Below are 23,746 nucleotides of genomic sequence, written 5' to 3'. Positions count from 1 at the left end.
ATCCAACAATGTCAACGACCTTACGTTAACTCAAATGAAATTATTAAAATGACGAATAGGTAAAAATGAAAGTTTCTAAGTAATATTACTTATTAAAATCGTCAAATTTTGGTCGTACAATGGCTTAAGTAGAAATACTTATTGAATAATTTTCAGTTTAGTTCAAGGTATTGAAATGTTACTGAATGAATAACTAAATAAGGGATATTCGTTGCTTGGAGTTTGGATTTTGGATTGTAATTCCACTCGTTAAACATGTACCAAATGCTAGCCCTTTTCAGTAACTAGTTTTGTTTAATAAAATAAATGAATGAAATACATTTTTTTTATTAAATTACTTATAACTAAACAAAGAAACGCGGTCAACACGATCTTATATGAACCGGGTCTTAAATTAAAAGAAACACGGTAGGTAATATACGGCATCGATTCAAATGTATGAGATGGCAAAATGTTTGTACCTACTCGAAATTAATCTAAGGTACTTATACAAATAACAATAGACTCAAGGATCGGGTAACTTTACTTCCAAGGGTAGGTTGGACCTACACTGGAAATCGTTCCCAATAAATTCAGTTTAGGTACTAAATTATAACCCGTAATCAAAATAAATACACATGTTAGAGACTAGGTATACTTGTCCACCTAGTTAATCATGACCTAAATAGTTTCCGATAATAGAACCAAGGGTGACATTTCGATGACATATCATAATTATTATTACAGTACGAGAGAGTTGCATTCTGCCACTGACATTTACGTATTAAAACGTTAACTGAGCCGTAAATAAGTAAAAAAAATATTGTGCTACAAAATATTTAAATACTTATGTAGTAAACTGTTTCTCAGGAAAAGTAGTTGCTTCAGGGCCGACAGTGTCTTCCGGATTCGCCCATCGTATTAGTCTTATAATGCGCCAAGTATATAAACCTACGTCAATCTTGCAAGTGCATCAGTGTTCCTCCGTGCACCGACCAACACAGACCACTACACAATGCTGAAGCTGGTGGTGTTGTCCTGCTTGATGGCGGCGGCGTCCGCGGCGCTGCTGACGCCCTTCGCCCCGTTCGCTCCGCTGGCGTACAGCGGCGCGGTCGTCGCGCCCTTGTACGGCAGCAACTACCGCGGCCCGCTGTCGCTGGCGCCCGGCCAGCCCGCCAACATCCTCGCCGCGGACGGCAGGCCCCTCGACACCCTGGACGTCAACCTGGACCGCTCCGCACACCTCACCGCCAAGGCCCTCGACGGCGTGCACCTGCTCAAGAAGCGCTCCGCCCCTGTTATCGCTCCCCTCGGCGGCATCGCCTACGCCGGCACTCCGGTCATCACCCACGCTGCACCCCTCGCCTACTCAGCGCCCATTATCGCGCCTTACCAGACTCCTCTAACTTACACCGCTGGACACTTTGCTCGCTACTGGTAAATTGTCACCGCCACGGCTGTTCTCTGTGATATCCCTATGGAAATAAAGGACTGAAGCATTAATGCCTTGTATTCCGTAATTCTATATGTATACTACCTTACCTTAAACTTTAAAGCAACATGCATTTCCGACCAGATGACAAGTTTTTTCTTTGTAAATTGTAAAAAAAATAAAAATTCTGGCTACAAATATGCTTCCAAAATACTGCCTTGATTTGCCTGAATCATTGAGTACTTATCGTTTTTGGTAATAATTTGGATCTAAAATAGGTACTACATATTTATCAATTACTTACGATAAGACACATCTAGAAAACTCTACTTTGATAAGACTTCGGAGAACCTATTGACTTTAGGTAGTACCTAGAAAACTTAAGGTATGAATAATATTCTTCTTCTTTCTTTCTTGATGAGTATTAGTTGCATATGGAAAGCAAAGTACAGTGAGCGAGAAAATCTTGTACCTAAAATGTTTTTTTTTGCCAAACACTTATTTCTATGTAAGTATACCTATAATTACGAGTATTCAACAATAAATCAGGTGATAAGCCAAGAAATTATGTTTTATTGGATTACAAAATGTTCACAGAATATCCCTCAGTTCAGTATGCCGTTCGGCATACGCTTCCTCCAGCATTTTCAGTATATGTATTAGTACTATTAGTAGATAACATTATATCGGTAAATACGCTATTACATATCGGTATATACGGTGTCTTTCTTTAGACTTGAAGGTAATACAATTAAATACAATCAATTCCGCTTGTGACTTTGGGATAGTCCACAATTCTCACAAAACATCCAGATGCTCCTGTGATGGTAATCAGAACAGTTAATCCTACTCCGTATAAGGTTAGCCATTTAGAAAAAAAATATTTATTTGGTCTCAAGCCGTAGGTACACATATTCCCAAACATTAAATATATTAATTATAGGTACAACAATGAAGCCACCGATTTTCAGGGCACCCAAGGAAACCTTAATAATGGAATGGTCCCAAGGCAGCCTTAAAGTAATATCGCTATATCTCTAATACCGGCCGTTCACAAAATCTTAGATTCTAAGATAAATAAGACTTAGAAGGTATTTAACACTATAGTGCTAATCCTTTTGGTTCCCACTATTACGTGCTGCCTCTGCGTGCATCCCATGACACGGGCAAGGACAGCATCCACTCGGTGTACCCCTTACATTTAATTAAAGTGTCAAACGGGCCTCTAGGGGTCGGTTCCACGCACGCCTCCCAAAATGCCCTTGCCCGGAACACCATTGTTCCATGATGATCTAGAATAGTATTTTATAGTAGTGCGGGAAACAGCACTTTCCGTGCGTATGTCAAAAGTTTAAAGGGCCATATGTACTGTACAACGTTGTACGATACACGTGCGAATAAGTTATTCGCAACTCGTATCGATTTAAAATACCTACTCCCTTCGATCGTGTTTTAATTTATCGCCACTCGTTTCGAGTTTCCTCTTTTTCGCACTTGTATCGTAAATAATCATTGTGCAACAGGTACATAATAAGGATTCTTAAAATTTAAGGATCGAAGTTACTTTGTCTCGTTTTGTAAACACAGGCCTGAGAATCTGGCATTTTCGACAAATTAGAAGCAGGAAATACTTAGTCTTACACTTTTCACATCTTACACAATACGTAGGTAAATGAATTATTGCAGTTACATTATCTTATACCTTTAAACGAGCAATTCTTATATGTACATATTTACGAGTAGGTATATATTTCGGGGATCTTGGAAACGGCTCTAACGATTTCGATGAAATTTGCTATATGGGAGTTATATGTTTTCCGAACAAAGCTCGGTCTCCCATCAAGGTAGGTACTTTATTATTACAAAAGCAACTAATTTACGCAATGACGTATTATTTCGGAACTCAATAGGTACCGAAAGTGAGACACTTGACATCATTCCAAATTTCGTCGCACTTTCGATATTTCTTGTGCAGACAATCTTGTTCCCTTTAACATATTCTAGACCTGTCTGTGTCCATAACTGTTTCATAGGATAGGTACCTCATTGAGTATATTGATATACAGCCCGCGGAAGGTGCTGTCAAACAGAGAGACGAATAGCAGAGGTTTAGATATGTTTATGCCGCGTCGGACACAAAACTCTGATAATGAAAAAGTAAAGTGCAAAATAATTTGTATGTATTTTTGTATTTTTAAAGTGAATCTAATCTTTGGACTATTTACAGGTAGTGAGCGTAGTTTCCGGCGGTGTAAGTTAGAGGAGTCTGGTAAGGCGCGATAATGGGCGCGGAGTAGGCGAGGGGTGCAGCGTTGGTGATGACCGGAGTGCCGGCGTAGGCGATGCCGCCGAGGGGAGCGATAACAGGGGCGGAGCGCTTCTTGAGCAGGTGCACTCCGTCAAGGGCCTTGGCGGTGAGGTGCGCGGAGCGGTCCAGGTTCACGTCCAGGGTGTCGAGGGGCCTGCCGTCCGCGGCGAGGATGTTGGCGGGCTGGCCGGGCGCCAGGGACAGCGGGCCGCGGTAGTTATTGCCGTAAAAGGGTGCAACGACCGCGCCGCTGTATGCCAGCGGAGCGAACGGGGCGAAGGGCGTCAGCAGCGCCGCGGACGCCGCCGCCATCAAGCAGGACAACACCACCAGCTTCAGCATTGTGTAGTGGTCTGTGTTGGTCGGTACACGGGGGAACACTGATGCAATGCAATGTTGACAGCAGCTTTTATACAGTTTGCTTTAAATATCAACGCGATGGGCGATGCCGGAAGACAGTCGACGCGCGGAGAACAGCTTCTTTTGAAGCAGTTATAATTACGTACCTACCTACTACGCTCCATACGCACCTAGTTTAACCGTTACTTACAGTCCAACTGATTGATGTGTAATGGACCAAATACCTACAAAAATTGCGATTCCATGTTAGTTATTTACTGTAAAAGTAAGTTTGCTAACACACAAAGACAGCTTATATTTCAAGTTTCCATATTTAAGTAGTCGTAGTCATTCCAATTGGTACCTGTTTCTTTGCATGTTTATTCCGCTAGGTATTTATTTATATTCAATTCAACTATTTACATAATACCTTAAGCCTAGTTTGCGATTAATTAGTTTATATCTGTGTTTAGCCCAGTTTGTAATGAGCCTAAGTAATAATTAAATGCATAGCAATGGCACCTATATACCTATATATGTAGTTAAATTACGCACACTCGCACAGGCTTAGGCTACTCGTAAGATAGGCATCACGAAAAATCACTAACTTAGTTCCGTGAAAGCAGCTTGCTAATTGCATATAAAACTTTGAACACCTTATCCAAGAAACAAGTAAACATTAAATTATAAACAAAATGGTTATTTAAGGTAAAATTTTAAATTATTGGTATTGGTGCTGTGCCGTGGTGGCGGACACCTCTAGTTTAGTGACAGTTTTAAAGTTGACTACGGTTAAATGGACTTAAAGAATTAATATTCTTACCGTTTTTCTTACTTCGAAACATGACAATTTATGAAAATATGTAGTATTTTATGATTATTCAATGATTGAGTTGACTGACAACTTGCATTTAACCTGCATAAATATTAATAACCAAGTATAAAGGTGTAACCTAAGTAAGAAGCATTAATTAAAGGTAAGATACGTATGGTTTCAGTACAAGCCCGTTGATCTTTATTCCGCGACAAATGCAGTCCAGTCAGGGCCGCCCTACTGTCTTCCGGCTTCGCCCATCGCGTTATCAATGGGTAGTAAGTATAAAAGCTGCTATCAACATTGCAAGTGCATCAGTGTTCCTCCGTGCACCGACCAACACAGACCACTACACAATGCTGAAGCTGGTGGTGTTGTCCTGCTTGATGGCGGCGGCGTCCGCGGCGCTGCTGACGCCCTTCGCGCCGTTCGCTCCGCTGGCGTACAGCGGCGCGGTCGTCGCGCCCTTGTACGGCAGCAACTACCGCGGCCCGCTGTCCCTGGCGCCCGGCCAGCCCGCCAACATCCTCGCCGCGGACGGCAGGCCCCTCGACACCCTGGACGTCAACCTGGACCGCTCCGCGCACCTCACCGCCAAGGCCCTCGACGGCGTGCACCTGCTCAAGAAGCGCTCCGCCCCGTTGATCGCCCCTCTGGGCCGCATCGCCTACGCCGGCGCCCCGCTCATCACCCACGCTGCGCCCCTCGCGTACTCCGCGCCCATCGTTGCACCTTACCACACTCCTCTTATTCACAACGCCGGACACTATGCCCAATATCTGTAAATAGTCCAAAGATAGACTCACTTAAAAAAAACACATAGACAGAGTGAAAATAAAGAATTGAATTTGCACTTTCCTTTTTCATTTCAGAGTTTTGTACTCAAGAGTAATAACCAGAAATCTATAACTAAACCTCTGGTTGCCTGGCCATACGTCCCAAAAATTACGCTCCGTAGCGAACGATACGCAACTGTTTCTGTGGCACTAATATGTAATCGTGATCGGGAGAGATGACTACGCCACGCTACGGAGCGTAAACGATTGGTACATTCATAGATAGATAGATAGAAAGATAGATAATTTCTGTTAATGGTTAGACAGTTGAGTGATGGCTGAACCGCAAGATCCTACTCGCACTTGGCAGTTTTCATACACTGCTGACATTAGGAAAACAATTGTAAATTCCTACTTGTAGCTAACTACTCGTAGTTATTACACAAAACAAGTACCTACCTCAATGGCCCTACCGCGAACACCGAAGTTCGCAAATTGCGGGCATATTTCTCTTTTACTCCAATTACGACGTACCTGATTTGAGAGACAGAGAAAGATGCCCGCAATTTACGAACTTCGGTGTTCGCGGTAAGCCCCCAGTACATAACACGGCGAGAATGCAATGAATGTACATATTAGATACTCAGGGGAAGTTATTCTTTTATAGGCTCTCTTCCATCTATTCGTCGTTATCACCAATTTTTAGGATTCCGTAGTCAAAAATGGCTAAAACGGAACCCTCAATAATTTCGTCATGTCCGCCGTCCGTTCGTCTGTCCATATGACATTATAAATAGTACTAGATGAAAACCCGGCTTCGCTCGGGTAAAATAAATAATAGTAATAGGTAATACTCATTTTGAATTAAGTAATTATTTACTTTTAGACTTCATACCTTCATCAAGGCGGTTACAAACCTATCTCATCTCAGAAAACTTTAAATCCGTAACATACAATCATAACTCGAAAAATTTACTATTCCGATAATTATATCTAAAAACAAATATGTAATTAAAAAAACCTAATCCGCTTTTCTGGTAGCAGTTCGGTTCTGTAAGGATCACAGTTCTAACCTGACCCACTTTTCTGGTCGCAGATCGGTTCTGTGAAGGCCGCATTTATAACCTAGCCCACTTTCCAATCTCAAAAGAGGGAACCCTTTTGTACCTACCCTTCATGGCACTAAAGTGAAAGTATGGAAATTATCACTACTATTTCATTCCTTAATATTAATGCCTATCCGTTAATATTAAATTCGTTTACAAAAAAAAACTGAATAAGTGCGAGTCGGACTCACCCATCAAGAACGGAACACTTTTTAATATTTGTTGTTATAGCGGCAACAGAAATACATCATGTGTGAAAATTTCAACTGTCTAGCTATCACGGTTCATGAGATACAGCCTGGTGACAGAGGGACAGTGGAGTAAACTGAAATAAAGGTTCCGTCACACCGGCGCGATTTCAGAGCCGGGCCTGAGCGTTTTATATGAAAAAGCGGCGCGCCCCGCTCACGCGCCGCACGCGAAACGCGCCTGTGTGACGGAGCCTGAAATGTCAAACCGGGCAAGTGCTCGCGCACGAAGGGTTCCATACTTTTTAGTATTTGTTGTTATAGCGGTAACAGAAATACATCATCTGTGAAAATTTCAACTGCCTAGGCCTATCACGGTTCATAAGATACAGCCTGGTGACAGACAGACGGACAATGAAGTAAAACTGAAATAAATGTCATATACCTACTAAGAAAAACCGGCCAAGTGCGAGTCGGAATCGCTAATAGGTTCCCGTTTTTTAGTTACCCTTCAGGTACGGAACCCTAGTATGAGTGTAATAGATTTGTAACCGGTCAGCAATGTGAGTCCCTTGGAGAAGCAGAGGTCTAGTCTAAACCCCCACTTACCATCGGCATTAACAGCCTTGTATTCTTGTTTGCCACCAACATGTCATATTAAAACATATTAATAAAAATTTACTCGGTCAACAATGTGAGTCCCTTGGAGAAGCAGAGGTCTAATCTAAACTCCCACTTACCATCGGCATTAACAGCCTTGTATTCTTGTTTGCCACCAACATGTCATATTAAAACATATTAATAAAAATTTACTCGGTCAACAATGTGAGTCCCTTGGAGAATCAGAGGTCTAGTCTAAACTCCCACTTACCATCGGCATTAACAGCCTTGTATGAGTTGTATGCTTGTTTGCCACCAACATGCCATGTTAAAACATATTAATAAAAATTTACTCGGTCAGCAATGTGAGTCCCTTGGAGAAGCAGAGGTCTAGTCTAAACTCCCACTTACCATCGGCATTAACAGCCTTGTATGCTTGTTTGCCACCAACATGTCATATTAAAACATATTAATAAAAATTTACTCGGTCAGCAATGTGAGTCCCTTGGAGAAGCAGAGGTCTAGTCTAAACTCCCACTTACCATTGGCATTAACAGCCTTGTATGCTTGTTTGCCACCAACATGTCATATTAAAACATATTAATAAAAATTTACTCGGTCAGCAATGTGAGTCCCTTGGAGAAGCAGAGGTCTAGTCTAAACTCCCACTTACCATCGGCATTAACAGCCTTGTATGCTTGTTTGCCACCAACATGTCATATTAAAACATATTAATAAAAATTTCGGTCACGGTCACGGATCACGGTTCATGAGATCTTGAGATACAGCCTGGTGACAGACAGACGGACAGCAGAGTCTTAATATTTAATAGGGTCCCGTTTTTACCCTATGGGTACGCAACCCTAAAAAGTGACCAAGGCCTCCAGTGCCCTAGGCTGGAATCAAAGCAGCGTCCTCTGCTATTGCAGCAGGTGCCTGTGCCATTCTGCCACCGGGCTACCCACGGCGGCATAGGTCGAATTTTTCCAAGGATACTTATGCACTACTTACTGAAGGTTTATGGAGCCTCGCCATCCCTAAGCCTAAATTAAATATTTTCTGAAAATAATTTGTTTTGATCTAATAACATATTGGAGTCCTCGTAATAGGGGTCCCGTTTTTACCCTTTGGCTACAGAACCCTAAAAATCAACCTTGTTTTGGTACTATGTACTATGCTTCACTATGACTCTGAAATTTTAGCAGGAATTAATATTTTTTTTGTTGTCACCTGTCAAATTAAAATAGAATAGAATAGAATAGCCTTTATTGACCAAAAAATTTAATTTCAGCACATATTACATTTAAATAAATTCACATTTCATTTATATCAATTCGTTTCAATATTTTTTCCTTAGTAACTTTATTAAATAATTTTTATGTCATTGCTTTTTAATAATTATTTCAGTCTGCCTTCTTGGCATAGGCCTCCCCCAGCTCTCTCCACAGCTCTCTATCCCTTGCCGTCCCTATCCAATTAGGTCCCGCATGCTTCTTTATGTCATCCGACCACCTCATTATTGGTCTCCCTTCTCTCCTTTTTCCATCTCTAGGATACCATTCCGCTTCCTCTCTATCCCACTTATCTTTACCTTCCCTTGCCATATGTCCAGCCCAACCTGTTGCAGTCAAAAGTGTGAACTGGCCAAAGAACTTTTAACCGACAAAAACAGGCAAAACTGCTTTGACTGAGCATGTTGGTCAAAAGTAGTTTTACCTGAAAATCATACCTATTTCTGGCAGCAGTTTCGTTTTTAGGGCGTAGCAAAAAAAAATAACCCTAACCTACCTATCTCTGGGAACAGTTTCGTTTTTTGGGCGTAGCAAAAAAATAACCCTAACCTACCTATCTCTGCGAGTACTTTTGACTGATAGTAACAGTCACAACACAATTACTATTAACCAATGATTTTCAGGTATAACTACTTTTGACCAACATGCTCAGTCAAAAGCAGTTTTGCCTGTTTTTGTCGGTTAAAAGTTCTTTTGACCAGTTCACACTTTTGACTGCGACATATATACTATCTATATATCTTATTATATTTAATCTTATATTCAACTTACATTGACTCCGGAGATAACTTATTAGCTTTATGCAGTTGACTTTCCAATTCACCGATACACCTCAAATTTGATTCATAGTCTAAAGCACAGTTATTAAATATGTCCACAATACACTGTAGCTTTTTGCACTGTTTCACACTGGCAATGTACTTAATTAGAGTGTGTTACAGTCAGCTGGCACTTAACTCAAAGTTTCTTTGAACAACGTCATTTTCATCTCGCTCACTTATTAGTTTATCACAGCTGCTTCAAGGTTGCTTTCACTTGCATTTCCAGGTAGCTAGTAGTGCCTTGACATGTAAGAATATTTGGAATCATTCTGAAATATTAAAATACAACTGAGAGACCGATGTTTATACTAAACACAATACACCCATGGAACGCTTTGAAGTTCAAATCTCGTTACGTTACGATGGCGTTTGCACTTTGCACTATGTTCGGTGACTATTTTTTATTGTTAACACACACAATACACTATTTAACAGGTTTTTATCGCGTCTGGAGTACCGGATAAAGTATTTTCGAATAACAGCCGTCGTTGACGTCTAGGCAGTGTTGCTATCGTCTTAAAAGCCGTAACAGACTATCGCACGTTCTGGCTTAAAAACAAATTTATGTAATAATTATACCGGTATACATATCCATATGAAACGAAACTTAATGCAAATAATAACCATTATACACACCGGAAAGTCATCAAATAAACAGTAATATTCGTCTTGCTTTTTATTAAAAAAAAAACGACCAACCTAACTTGTAAGCATGTTTGCAGTTTCTAAACGCAACGCATAGCTGTCAAATGTCAACCAACAAATTGAGCCTTTAGTATTGTTTGTCGAAATTTTTTCACTTTTAAATGCAAAATACGCGACAATACGAATTTTGCGGATATATGTTGTCGATTCAAAACTGTTGTTTTTTTACGCTCTTTCGTTTAAGTATAATTTCATTTTGTTTTACCGTCAGAGCCGCTCGGTTTTATATATAAAGATGTCTAAATTACGTTTCTATGAAAATCGATTTTTTTCGGTTAATTTGAATACTTGTTTATTATGATCTAATTATCAGAGGATAAAATTATAGAGGATTTAATGTGAATTAGTTAGGTAAATTTATTCCTTAAGTCCACATAAACGTTTTATATCCACAGAGGTACTTAGCCTGCAAAAATTCGTCCCTTGTAACACATGCACTGCCTACAAGACAGGTAGTTAATTCCGGGTTGGAACCCTTCAGATACCATGAACAGAATAGTTTCGATCTTACTTTAGGGTGCCTACTGGATAAATTTCTATAGTTTAATTATGAAACGGTACCAACATACATACATAGATACTTAAGTAGGTACAGTTTGACGAAGACGAGTAGCCGAGCTATTACACAGAATAAAGATAATAAAATATTATACAATTTTTTTTAAACAGGTATTCTTCAAAGAGGATTTTTATTGCGAAACTTTGAACCGTTAGCCGTTAACCGTTGCGAAACTTTTAAAAACGTTTAGTTCGTTAAAATTTGCTTGTACGTATTTAATATTTCCGGTGCCACTATAAACGCTACAATCAGATTGCAACTGCAGGAAACGTGGAATCTCCGTGACAAAACTAGTATCGGGTTGAACGTTCTAATGCGGCAACGGGAGCAACTTAAGGAACAACTTAACTTTACTCTACCTACTTACTTCTTGGATCGTTTTCACGTATAAAAAGTTCACTTATGTTATAGAAAGTTTACCCACATATTTAGTTTTACCTTTTTTTGGTTTCCCTGAAAACCAGCGTCATGAAATTTGTGACTCGTGCTGGGTGGCATCCTTTTTGGTGTAGGTAGGTAAAACTAGTTTTTCGAAAATCCTTGATGAAAATGCATTTTCCCTAGTCAAAACTAGGTTTGACTGAAAAATGTCAGTTAAACTAATTTTGACAAATACTTTTCGGAAAACTAGTTTTTGTCGGACTGTGGAAATTCTATTACTTACATACCTGCCCAATTTTTAATATGTCGTGTGCACTTTATTATTTGTTAACTATACATGATTATTTGACATTGCTCCATGCTTCTACATGTCTGCAGCTACATGTCTTCTGTTCTGTAGCTATGTAAATTGATGTTGCAACTATTGAAAACCAATTAAATTCTCGTACCTCAGTATGATCAAAAAAAGTTTCCAGTACTATAGTATATTTGCATTATTTTAAAACGTGTTACTACACGTCAATGTGATACCTACTCGTACTGTGAATACTTGCTGTGTGCAAACTAATTGCGGAATAAAGATGTCAAACATTAGGTGACAAATTTGATGCACGTTTATAATATAACTATTGAAATTAGCTTTTACCTTTTTTTTCCTGTATAACTACATAAAAATGCTAAATTCTCAGTATATTGCGCGATTGGTGCGCATTTCGCAATAAGTACCTACCTATTAGTTCGAATTAGACAGTATATGTAATTTTAATGAAACGTTATATCGGTATACTCTATGCATCATTATTTGCGTTATTTGACATCTGTCACAACAGCAATACCACGTAAAATGTCTTGCACATCGAAATCACAAAGGAAAACAATTGCACTGCGAACGTTTACATTCTACGTCTTTTTTTTTTATTTTAGGGTTGGCCGGACACCACCGTTATGAATCGGTAGTCGTCTAAGTAAATCGATATGAATTTTTCATTTTTCTTTTGATAAAAATAAGGAAAAGGTGGATAATTAACTGTAAATATGGATATATTTATCGTCACCTAACAGACAACAAATTTGACACAGAAATAACATAAATAAACTTTAAAATAGATCCCCAGTTAGTTTAGATTTTGACGATGGGTGCGACCTACTCGGTCGGTGTATTAAATGCATTTACCTTGCGGGAAAACCATATAATTCTAGCTTTATTTAAATCTCAAATAAAAATTCATTATACGTCACAATTCGATACCTCAGTCTACGTGCCATCCAATCGTAATCGCTTGCTGTGACAATCGATTTGGGTTAGTTCATCTCTATATACGTCAGTCATAATGTGTCAAATAACGCAAATCATGATGCATTGAGTATAGTGTGCCTATAACTATAACATACTCAGAATAAGATTAGTAACTCGATTCTCTGTACCTATCTATTTCGCATATCACAGAATACAGATTATTACAATATCCGAGCCGAGAGCGAAATACATTTTTGCGTGTAACAGCGTAAAAATCGGTTGGAATGAGGTAAATTAATAAAAAATCATGAATTATATATAGGTAACTCTCTTTATATATTAAGTAGATCGATTAATATTCTAATTTGTACAATTTTCACCAAAGGTGTCCCAAAGCGCCAGCGTGTCCTAGAGGACCTACGCCCCAGGGAGCGGCTACGCCCCAGGGAGCCGCAACGCCGTGCACACCGAGCGCGCCAACAGCGGGCCAGCCGAGCCCGTGCCCGGCGCCCACGAGGCGCGCGGCCGGCAGGTCGATGCGGGCAGCGTGGGACACGGCCAGGGGAGCGCCCACCGGCAAGATAGCGGAGCGCTTCTTCAGCAGGTGCAGGCCGGCGTGATCAACAGCCCTCGCAGTGAGGTGCGCGGCACGGTCCAAGTTCACGCTCAGAGTATCCAAGGGCCTTCCGTCAGCAGCCACGATGTTGGCGGGCTGGCCGGGCGCGAGGGACAGCGGGCCTCTGTAGTTGTAGGCCGCGAGTGCAGGCGCGCCCCAGATAGCCCCATGGCCCAGACCCAAACCGTGGCCCAGACCCAGGCCGAGAGGAGCCAGCGCCGCCGGCGCCGCCAGGGGACCCGCCAGCCCCAAGCCCCAAGGACCGAGCACACTAGGGTTGGCCGCCGCCAGCGCCACCACACAAGACAACACCACCAGCTTGAACATTGTGGTCTGTGTTGTTTTCAGTACTGCGAGAGACTGTTGCATTTACCCCGGTGCCTTTAGCTTTTATACAAATTTGTGCCGTAGGCGTAAGTATTCCAGATACCTTTGTGACGTAGGGAAATATGCAAGCGGGCGTTGGCTGTATTGGAGGAAAGAAAAGCACCTTGATTGCGGCGGGGCCGGGTGCAGCGGGCAACAATCGCTTTCAACCTTATACCGATAGGACTTAATTCGAGAACTCTAAACAGGAATAGATACACAGTCGTTGTTTCCGTGTTTACCTTGAACGAATTGATAAAGGGCCGTTCACTTCCACTGATTACATGAATAGATGTACAATTAAAAAGACTTGCACCATCAAGGTATCATACTAAAAGGCAACTGACAGAAAAATATAATTCAAATAATTTTAACTTTATGGTTAATAAAGGAAAATTGTGCGTCAATATCTCGGTACTTAGATGATCGTATAATAATGCCGATCATTTCATTTTTCATCCCGCACTGAGAGAAAAATCATCACCAGGAATTAATAAACAGTTCTGTACTGGGGGAAAAAATGAAGTTTTAGTAGTAATCATGGAAGTTTCACTATTTCTGTAAAATTTATTTATTTCTACAAACAGCTCAGTAATACTAAATCTAATTTCAGCAACAAGACTTTAGTAAATGGAGCATTAAACAAAGTTCAGTATTTGTTACAATCCATTTTTATTACTACTAAAATTCTCCGATTTTTACTAGTAAAGTTTGTGATTTTTGGAAAAAAGCATCTGTGATTTCAAGTTATGATTTTAGTAAATGTCTCACTTACATAGTTTTGTAATATCTAAAAAACGAGTTCGCGGGAATAACATTACCCCATTTAAAATAACAATTCAGTTGTTACTATAGCGACATTACAAAGTTTACTGGTATTTAGTAGATAGACTTGTTGTGTTTATGTTCATTGTTGTACCAATCACTAAACGAGTTTTGTAATACCAACACAGCGAAACGAATGTTAGTGATTTTAGTAAAATTTACTACTTGCTACGTTCATTTGGTTAGAGTTAGTATTGTGTCGGATGTCGGGCGGGCGTGTCTCGTGTCATCTTTGTTTAAAACATACTTAAGTTAAATAATAAATTTAGGATATATTGTGGGCCATGGACATATTAACCCGCGACCTACTGTGTAGTTGGGGTCTACAGGAATATATTGTTCTGCAACTTCGAGCTAGCTGTTGTTATTCTAGTGATAATGACATCACAGGTAAATCTAAACTGTTTGCAATTCCAACCTCCCTAGCACAGGTGCGCCGCGAGAGCATGTTGCGCGCGTAATAACTACTAGTCTCTTTCTGACTGTATGAATAAGAAAGGAATGGGTAGAATATCTCGACAGGCTTTTATAGTGCCTCTTTAGTACAGAGATATACTACCAAATGCTTTTTTATTCATACAGACAGAAATAGAGACGGGTAGCTACCACGCGCGCGACATGCTCTCGCGGCGCCCGTTTGCTAGGGGCGGAGGAATTGCAAACAGTTTAGTTTTTGCCTGTGACGTCATTATCTCTAGAATAACAACAGCTAGCTTGGAATCGCAGTACAGTTTAGTAAAACCTCTGACGTCATCGTCTCCGATATTGCTAAAGCACGCAATTACAAAACGGTTAGTTTTCACCCATGACGTCATCACCTCCGATATTGCTAAAGCACCTCTCGGAATAACAAAACCAAATTTCTGAAATTACTCTAGCATACTTCAAATTACAAATATAGAAGTTGTATTTCCTACTAAATGGAAATTGCAAAAGTCAATTTGTTCCTATTAGTTGACTCTCCTTGTCCCCGGATTAAGTTTTATTTTTGTAATTCTAAGTGTGTTTTTGTTAGTTTTTTGTCTCAGTGCGGTTTAACGCATGATGCACATTGTAACTATAGTGGGTGGAGGATGGATGCAAATTCTATCATCATAATGTCAAACGATATGCTTTACTACTAGTATATTGTCCGTAAGCTCTTTCTACAACCTAAATGTCATTCGAATTGTAGAAAAATCCTTCGGGTATTCGGGTACCAGTGACGATATGCGAATGTGATACTGCTCTTCTGGCGGCGTAGCACGGTTGCGTTTTTATCCCTTGTCGCCATGCCTGTCACATTCTAACAAGTATTTAAGTGCGAAAGGGACGCGCATAGTGATAGTCGATAAAAATGGAACCGTGCTGAGCCCGCTGCTGTTTTAATAACTCGCAGAACTTTTTAACGTAAAAAGTTAAGTAAAGTAAACCCTTCTGTGATACGAGTAGGTACATAATATGTATTATGGGTAGGTACCTACCTGAAAGTATTATAGGGGTTATGATAGTAAGTATTATATAGATATATACATTTTTAATAACATAAGTCAAGCGAAACCAATTAAAATTACGAAAATATCTGTGAAGTTACATCATGTTCCACTCACTTTAAACTAAATGTAAATGCGTTTTAACACAAACAAAAATTAATTAAAGTCAACATGTACACAAAAACATACGAAAGTGAATTAAAAGTCGAGCGTGCCTGACACGTAGGTTGGTACTTAACAAAATAAATGGGCTGTCTACTATACCATCTTATTTTAAGTTGTGTTAAAGCTGTTCAATCATCAAATTAAAACAAAAAATTACTACTTATAAACATTCTTGTAAACCTATTTTTTTAAACGTAAGCAGAATACACTGGCACGGAATGGACTACAGGTTGCACGGGTACTGCGTGGACGACGGGCTCCACCGCTACGGAGCGAAGTACCGGCGCAGAGTACACCGGGGCAGAGTGTACCACGGTGCTGGACTGCGAAGAGTAGGCGACCGGCACGTGAGACACCACGGGGACCACCGGAGAGTACACCGGGGAATACGCTACCACGCTGGGCCGAGGTGCGGCCGTGCAAACTGCCGCCATAGCGAAAAGAACGATCTGAAAATAGTTACAGCGAACGTGGAAAATAAGTATTTGGAGGCAATTTCACAGTACGTTCCTAATACCAAACTACTTCAAGAAAGCTTCAAAGGTACTTGGCGACGAATTCTAACCCAGCCCAGCTGCTTACGGCCGGGCGTCCCTACATTACAAGTATTACAACCCAGCCCAAACTACCTAGGTTAAGATTTTTTATAATTAATACATTTTTGATGAATAAATTCTTGTAGTATAAGGTACCTAGGTAAAGTTAATCATCTGGAATTATATGCAGTTATACCTTTTATTAGGACTTACTCCATTTGCTAAAATATGTTGTACCTAACTGTAGATAACGTCATTTTAGACATAGGTAGGTATGTACGTTAACATTTTTCAGTTAGATTAAATGGTTTAGGGAAAACAAAAGACTAACCGAAATACAACAAAAACAACTTGTTATCGAGGAGTCACTAAAGAAACTTAAGTCTATATTCACCTCTTTTATTGCCACAAAACTGAATTTAACTTCAAGTGATGTACCTACAAGTAGGTAACTACAAGTGGTAACAAAACATTTTAACATCTATGTAAATAAATTGGAACATTCGAAGTCAATGCCTTTGCAATTCCCAGATTAAATCTAAATTCAGCATCATAACCAAATAACGCGCCATTACCCATTTAGGGGGCATCTGCGGGCTTAAATACCAGAGCTTTACATTTTGCGCGGAATTCCACCATCGAGATGAAAATCTGCAAATGATTGCCACAGCAAAAGGGTCGGCCGTTGAACCCATGGCGTAATTAATGAGTTATACTGCCTTACGGATTTTACCTGAAATTAATATCGCCCAAAATGTATGGGACCATACAATAAAAATTGATGGAAGCATTCGCGAAATAGGTAAAAGATCTCAAAGAGCGTTGGGGTGAACATAAGTAGTATGTTTTATGATAAAGTGAATCTTATTTTTGCTAAACGTACCAATTTGAACATGATGGAGAGATTAGGACGCCTCTGTCTGACGGGCAAGCTGTCACTACAGGACGTTAGAGTTTGACTGATGATGTTTGCAGATTACGAGCTTTTATTATACATGCGAATATGAGAATCCTCTGTGCCAAAAATAACTGCGTACCACACGCGGAAACCATCAGCTAATACGCGCAGCAAACTGGTTCCGGAGAACATACTCGTGCCATGGCATTATTAATTGGCGCCAAATAGCACGTTTATTAAAAACTATTAATTTTGCAAACATTCCGCTTCCTACTAAGAGGCCAATTTTTATTATTACAAAATAACGACTTACGATTCAGTAACATCGATCAATTTTAACAAAGCCTTATTCTACCTAAATTTACTTAACTTTTGAGCACCGCAATAAATTATTTTGCATAATTAACATAATGAAAAGCATTATTACGGATAAAAGCCGAGTCTATTTCAGAAATTGTCATGGAAACAGCCACGTAGCTACCTGAATAATTACGAGTATATCACGAATACATAGAATTTCAATGACTGCTACCTTCTAACTACATAATTATTATGAAGTATTTGAACAAATTAAATTATTTTTCAGAAAATATTTTAATTTGTTTTTATCAAGTAGAAACACTACTATATAAATTATAAACTGAAATAAATGTCATATACTAAGAAAAAGTGACCAAGGCCTCCAGTGCCCCAGGCTGGAATCGAACCAGCGTCCTCTGCTATCGCGGCAGGTGCCTGAACCACTCGGCCACCGGGCCACAGCGACATTAGTCAAATTTTCCAAGTATATGCACTTCCTACTTCCTTCTTAGTATATGACATTTATTTCAGTTTACATAATTATGTACATATAAGACCTAAAAAAACGGCTATAAGCATTTCGGGCTATGCAGTGTAGAATTCCGGAGCTCCGAATACAATAGGCCAGTGGTTTTCAAACTGTGGGTCGCGACCTCTGCCTGGGAGGTTGCAAAGCCTCTACCAGCCTTAAAACTATACATAAGCGAAACTTTTTGTTCGTACTAAGGGGGTCGCGTCATGAATCAGTTTGAAAAACACTGCAATAGGCTTTGGGGGTCAAATCGGTAGCTGTTCAAGTCCTCTAGCAAGTCTTTCCACTGAGGCGGAGATGAGCGGATATGAGAGAAGACGTGCGGAAATAAAAACAGGAAGTTACTCTCATAGTAACTTAGCGCTTAACACTTTTGGAATTGTAAGCGTCCGTAGGCTACGGTTACTACTTAAACTCAAAAATTCCGCTTGTTATACGACTTCTCGCGTCGAATGATGGTCTCTATTCAGTACATTTTTATATGGAGATTAGTACATTGTCACGTCACGTAAAATATTTGTAGATATTTTTTGACAGTTTAGCACATTCATTAATTTAGAATTGTCTAGTCAGCAATACTATTTTTTTTAATGAAAGTTTCACAAAAAAAAAACAATATTTAGTAAGTACCTTAATCTAATGTTTCGCCAAACTGTGAGACAGTTTGTTGGCGGTGCGTTCTAAAATAATCTTTAGGTACACTAATAATTAAGGAACAAGTTAGCATTAGAAACATAATAAATTTACTTATATGTATGTATCTTAAATCTATCTTGCAAGACAGCATCACACTCAACTTGCCAGGCGTAGATCTTATCTCGTTAAGATAAGGTCCAGTAGCTTAGCACTCATAAAAAAATGTATGCAGGTAAGCTAATAGTTTTACTGACTGTACATAACATTGAAATAATAAAAATGCGGTAAAAAGAGAGTCATAGTTTACATGGATGTTATTGTGTCAAAGATACGCCATGAACTTGACTCGGCCCACATCCACATGTAACCGGTCGCATGCGCATAATTATCGCGGATACCGACCTGTTCTATAACACACGTTTTGCGGTAGGTACCTGCCACAGATCACTTACAAGACGACACACGCTCAACTTGGTTACCATGACCGCTTATACTCTCATTCACGTCAATAAAAGAATGCGATATTGATCATGAGCATTAGCGAGGGATGAAAGTGGAGTGCAGTTCAAACAGGTACCTACCTGTAAGCTTGAACACGACGTTTATTTTTTTTATTTTTCAAAAAAGTAGGCGAACTTTTGACTACCCGTCCTCCTCTCCCCCGCATCTTAGATTAATTATAAAAAACAAACAAATTAGATTAATTATTTTTAATAATATGTTTTTCCATTTTAATCCAGGTGTGTTATGTTACGCAAGTGGCTTGTTTTGGTATATTTCAGTTTTGATAGCAATCAAATGCTCATATGAGACATGCTGTGTTACATAACGTGTTACGTTTACGCTGGGTATGGCTGGTACGAGTAGTATAAAATATTCTTTCACGTAAATTGGCACAACATAAAGGGGGTCCTATATCTTCGCTCTATCAGCAAAACCGGCTATGATCAAGTAGGCAGGTTTCTGCACATCTGCAAATTGCGGAAAGTTTTCAAAAAGTTAGGGAAGTTCTCGGAAATTTCAGGAAAAGTTTAAAGGAAACTTTAATATTGGTAATGGAAAATTTCGATCCCTATACAGGTGTACTCTTCGCAATTTTGGAAACTCTCCGACGGCACTTCAGTACATAGTTATTTCGATATTAGCGGTGGCAGAGTCTATTAAAGGTAGTCTTAATAGTACCTACATACGTTTCGGAACTAGTTTAAGTACCTACATGCAAATATTTTGGAGGCTGTTACATAGAGGTATATTGATATTAGTCTAATATGTATTAATAAGTATCGTGTAGCTCAAGGCATTCAGTTCCATGATTTATTAAACCGGTTTTATATACCTACTTACATATCATAATATGAAAATATTAGTCTGTCTGGTCATAGTCCACACGTTGATGCGGTTTACTATCAACATTGATTGAGATATTAAGAGTTTGTGGACGTTAATATTAGCACATATATATGGTTGGGAAACATTTTAGGGTACCTAATTAATTAAAGGCAAGCTGAAAATCAGTCTCATACTTCTCCTATTAACCCTAACTCAGAACTGCAGACTTGGCTAGGGCTACCAACCCTTATAGGTAAACTTAAAGACATAAATGTTTGCACATAAAATTTTCTTGAGGCAATCTGTAATTTTTAAATGCGAAAGTGTGTCTGTCTGTCTGTTACCTCTTCACACTTAAACCGCTGAACCGATTTAGACAAAACTTGGTATGGATATAGTTTAGGCCCCGAGAAAGGACATAGGATAGTTTTTATCAATCATCATCATCATCAGTCCACGCAGACGCAGTCGCGGGCAGAAGCTAGTAAAAAATAAGCCAGATCAGTCGAGTGTTTAACCTTGCCAAACGCGTGCAAATGTATCTTGCAAAAAATCATATAAATGTAGGTATTTTAGGCATCTTGATATTTTTGTTTCTGTGCCTGTACGTTTTTGCATCAATGCGTTCCTGTGAATAAATGTTCCTAATTATCTCGAAAACGACTCGACTGATTTAGTTGTGGTTTTCTATAAAATTCAGCGCTGCTAGCTGATATTAAGCGAACAGATTCGATTCAGGTTTCGATGGTACAATCCTTGACTCGTAGCAATGAGTTTCGCGGGACTCATGGTTTGAAACATTTTTCATCATTAGTTAGCCCTCGGGTGTAGAGTAGGTACAGTGATTTGGGATACATTACTTATATTTTGTCTGCCTCCGGGTCGTTCGGGCATTGACCTTACATTAAAATCATTTACAACCATCATACAATCAATTACTAAGCATTTTAAATATTGTATTCACAGTAATTTCCGTTTCACGCTATTAAAGTTGTATAGACTTAAATAAAGTAGACATAAGCTGAATAGATTTTATTGTTAACACTAACATTAACCTTTATTAACTGAAATATTGCAACAATAAAGGAATAAACAGCGGTAGGTTACACTTAGGTCGCGGTCGGTAAACTCGGGGTAACCTCAACTATTATGGAATCTCCGTGTGAAAGAGAAACTCAACTTAAGCCTAAATATGTATGTAATCATAACAAAGATATTTTTCAAATGACTGCAGGACGAAGATGTGGTTACCAGCCAAAGTAAAATTAAAATAATGACTGAAACAACACATAATCTCAAATTACTCGAATTCAGAAACAAATTTTCAGAGTTGAACAGCCTCAAGTTAATGAAACAAAAACTTAACGCTGTGGAAACTTTGGCGTTATTAATTAAAAGCTAATATAATTCTGTTTTAAGCTCCAACTGCGTTTCAGTGAATTTATTTTATTTATAAATCAGGTCTTTGCCCTACTTTGCAACGTAAGATCTTTATAACAATAATAAACTTTCACCAGGGACTATATTTGTACATAATATGATTGCTAAAAACTATAAGCTCGGTTTATTAATAATATCTGAGAGACCGAAGCTTTGCTCGGAAAACATATGACAACTCAAAAATGCGCGTTATCCCAGATAGAAGACCTAGCTAGATTGATTTTTGCCCCCGAAAACCCCTATATAGCAAATTTCATCGAAATCGTTACAGCCGTTTCCGAGATTCCCGAAATATATATATACATATATATATATATATTATTTATAAATAAATACAAGAATTCCTCGTTTAAAGGTATAAGATTTTTTGTATAGGTACCTACTTACTTAAATTCTTACCTCGAGGCATCATAATTTATGATTTCTCTTAGGACGTATGCCGATACCGATATAATACGCGAATATGATCGAGGTGACCTTATAACTACATAATATTTGGATTTTTATAAGAATAAGAATAAGAATAAGAATGATTTATTGCAGTACTGTGTACATGTGTAGATGGTAATCATGATACAATTAGTTTCAACAGTTACCCATCAACAGTTTTATCAGTGTTGTGTACGAGTAGGTGCAGTCGCCGTCAGATATATCGGAGCGGCCAAGGTGCTCAAAAATATCTGGACAGCGACGGTAAAGGCTTAATAATATAGGCGTGTTGAGATATTTGTGAGAACCTTGGCCGCTCCGATATATCTGATAGTACCTGTACGTATCTTATAGACACTTGCCTCTCGATTAGACCGTATCAATGGACTAAGGAAGTGCATATTATAATTTATATCCATAAAAATACTCAGGCATCTCTTGAAAGATAATTATAATACTAATTAATAATAAGACAAGTATACGGGTTTAAGACCATAAGCATATTTAACTAATTAATTTTATTTTTCCGACGATAAAAGGTAAAATATAGCATTGCTGGTTTATGAGTTGCTTAACGACGTTCGTATATTTATCAGCTTAAACGGAAAAGTATTCCGGAAGTGTTATGGACGTTATGGTTCGCAGTCGCTTGCTTTATTATTTTTGAATGATTATGCCATTATAAACAAGTATCTATATGTAGGTATACGATATTTTTTTTAATTATTGATTTCTTTGGATTCTAAATTATAGCTTTTATTGTTAAAATTTTATTATAAACGTAATCCCAAATAACAACCGAAAAATAATGATACATAAACCATTAAGCATATTTTTCGATTATTGTAAAACATTATAAAAAGGGCTGGGTCATATCTAGCACAACGGATCAGCAAATCAGCATTGCCATACAACGTGGCAATGCTGCCAAGCCTTCTGGGCACGCTGCCAATAGACGGCGATTTGGGGCAAATTTTCTATTTATAGTTTATTTTTAAGGTTAGTTTTTAATTTTAGTTTGTAATTTTCATTTTGAGGCTTTTTATTGTTTGTTGTATACTACTTGTTTTTAGTGATAAATGAATTCATACTTATAAAAACCAAGTATATTTTTTATAAATTTAATATTCCCTGTAAATAAGTGATCGTAAAAATTTCATCTCTCCCATACACCTTTGGTGTCAACAAGTAATTGTTTTGTTGCAGTACATATATACATTAACAGCGATTTGTATAATTGTATATGTCCAAGTCGCATTAAATATCAGGCCGGTCAGTTAATTTATATCGATCGTTGTCATACCGTACCGTGCTTGCCTTGATCCAGTAAACGCGCAAGTAATCTGAGTCTGGCTTGTTTCTGCGCCGATCAGATGTCACTACCACTTAGGCAGCCGCTAGTTACAACAAACAAAAACACTATACATTGGGTGGACGATCGCTATCTGTCCCGGTGACTGATTATGGCCATGGATTTCATCCGATGGTTTCGTGAAAATTTGATTAATTAAGAACTAAATGACTTTGTTATTTAGATGCTTGATTTGGCTTCTTTGACGATTTAATAAATAATAGTAATGGTCTCGGTGTTGTACTTTGAACTGAAGAAACTGCAGGTAGCATGTAAGTTCTGAAATAAGTTTAGCTAACCGTTTTTGTATT

The 23,746-nt window shown here is 38.9% G+C and overlaps 4 protein-coding genes across 4 annotated transcripts in view; 1 reads left to right on the top strand and 3 right to left on the bottom strand.

Annotated features, from left to right (window-relative positions):
• The window catches only part of LOC134795561 (programmed cell death protein 5), a 487,306-nt gene extending 472,558 nt beyond the window's left edge, over positions 1–14,748 (bottom strand). Inside the window, exon 1 of the mRNA XM_063767456.1 lies at positions 14,736–14,748. The gene's annotated coding sequence lies outside the window, so the exon portion shown is untranslated. The remainder of the gene's footprint in view (positions 1–14,735) is intronic.
• LOC134795574 (uncharacterized) lies at positions 980–5,674 on the top strand. Its single transcript, XM_063767468.1, has 2 exons — positions 980–1,374; positions 5,354–5,674. The coding sequence occupies exons 1-2, from the start codon at positions 995–997 to the stop codon at positions 5,658–5,660; spliced, it is 687 nt and encodes a 228-aa protein (XP_063623538.1). The 5' UTR covers positions 980–994; the 3' UTR covers positions 5,661–5,674.
• LOC134795559 (uncharacterized) lies at positions 3,623–4,098 on the bottom strand. The gene has a single exon (XM_063767452.1). The coding sequence runs from the start codon at positions 4,062–4,064 to the stop codon at positions 3,636–3,638; it is 429 nt and encodes a 142-aa protein (XP_063623522.1). The 5' UTR covers positions 4,065–4,098; the 3' UTR covers positions 3,623–3,635.
• Positions 12,853–13,540, bottom strand: LOC134795550 (uncharacterized). The gene has a single exon (XM_063767442.1). It carries the CDS (start codon positions 13,523–13,525, stop codon positions 12,917–12,919), a length of 609 nt encoding a protein of 202 aa, XP_063623512.1. The 5' UTR covers positions 13,526–13,540; the 3' UTR covers positions 12,853–12,916.
• Positions 14,749–23,746: the final 8,998 nt, after the last annotated feature.

The sequence above is a fragment of the Cydia splendana genome, chromosome 12, assembly GCF_910591565.1.
Source record: "Cydia splendana chromosome 12, ilCydSple1.2, whole genome shotgun sequence".
Taxonomy (NCBI): Eukaryota; Metazoa; Arthropoda; class Insecta; order Lepidoptera; family Tortricidae; genus Cydia; species Cydia splendana.
This window is presented reverse-complemented; position numbering and strand designations above follow the sequence as displayed.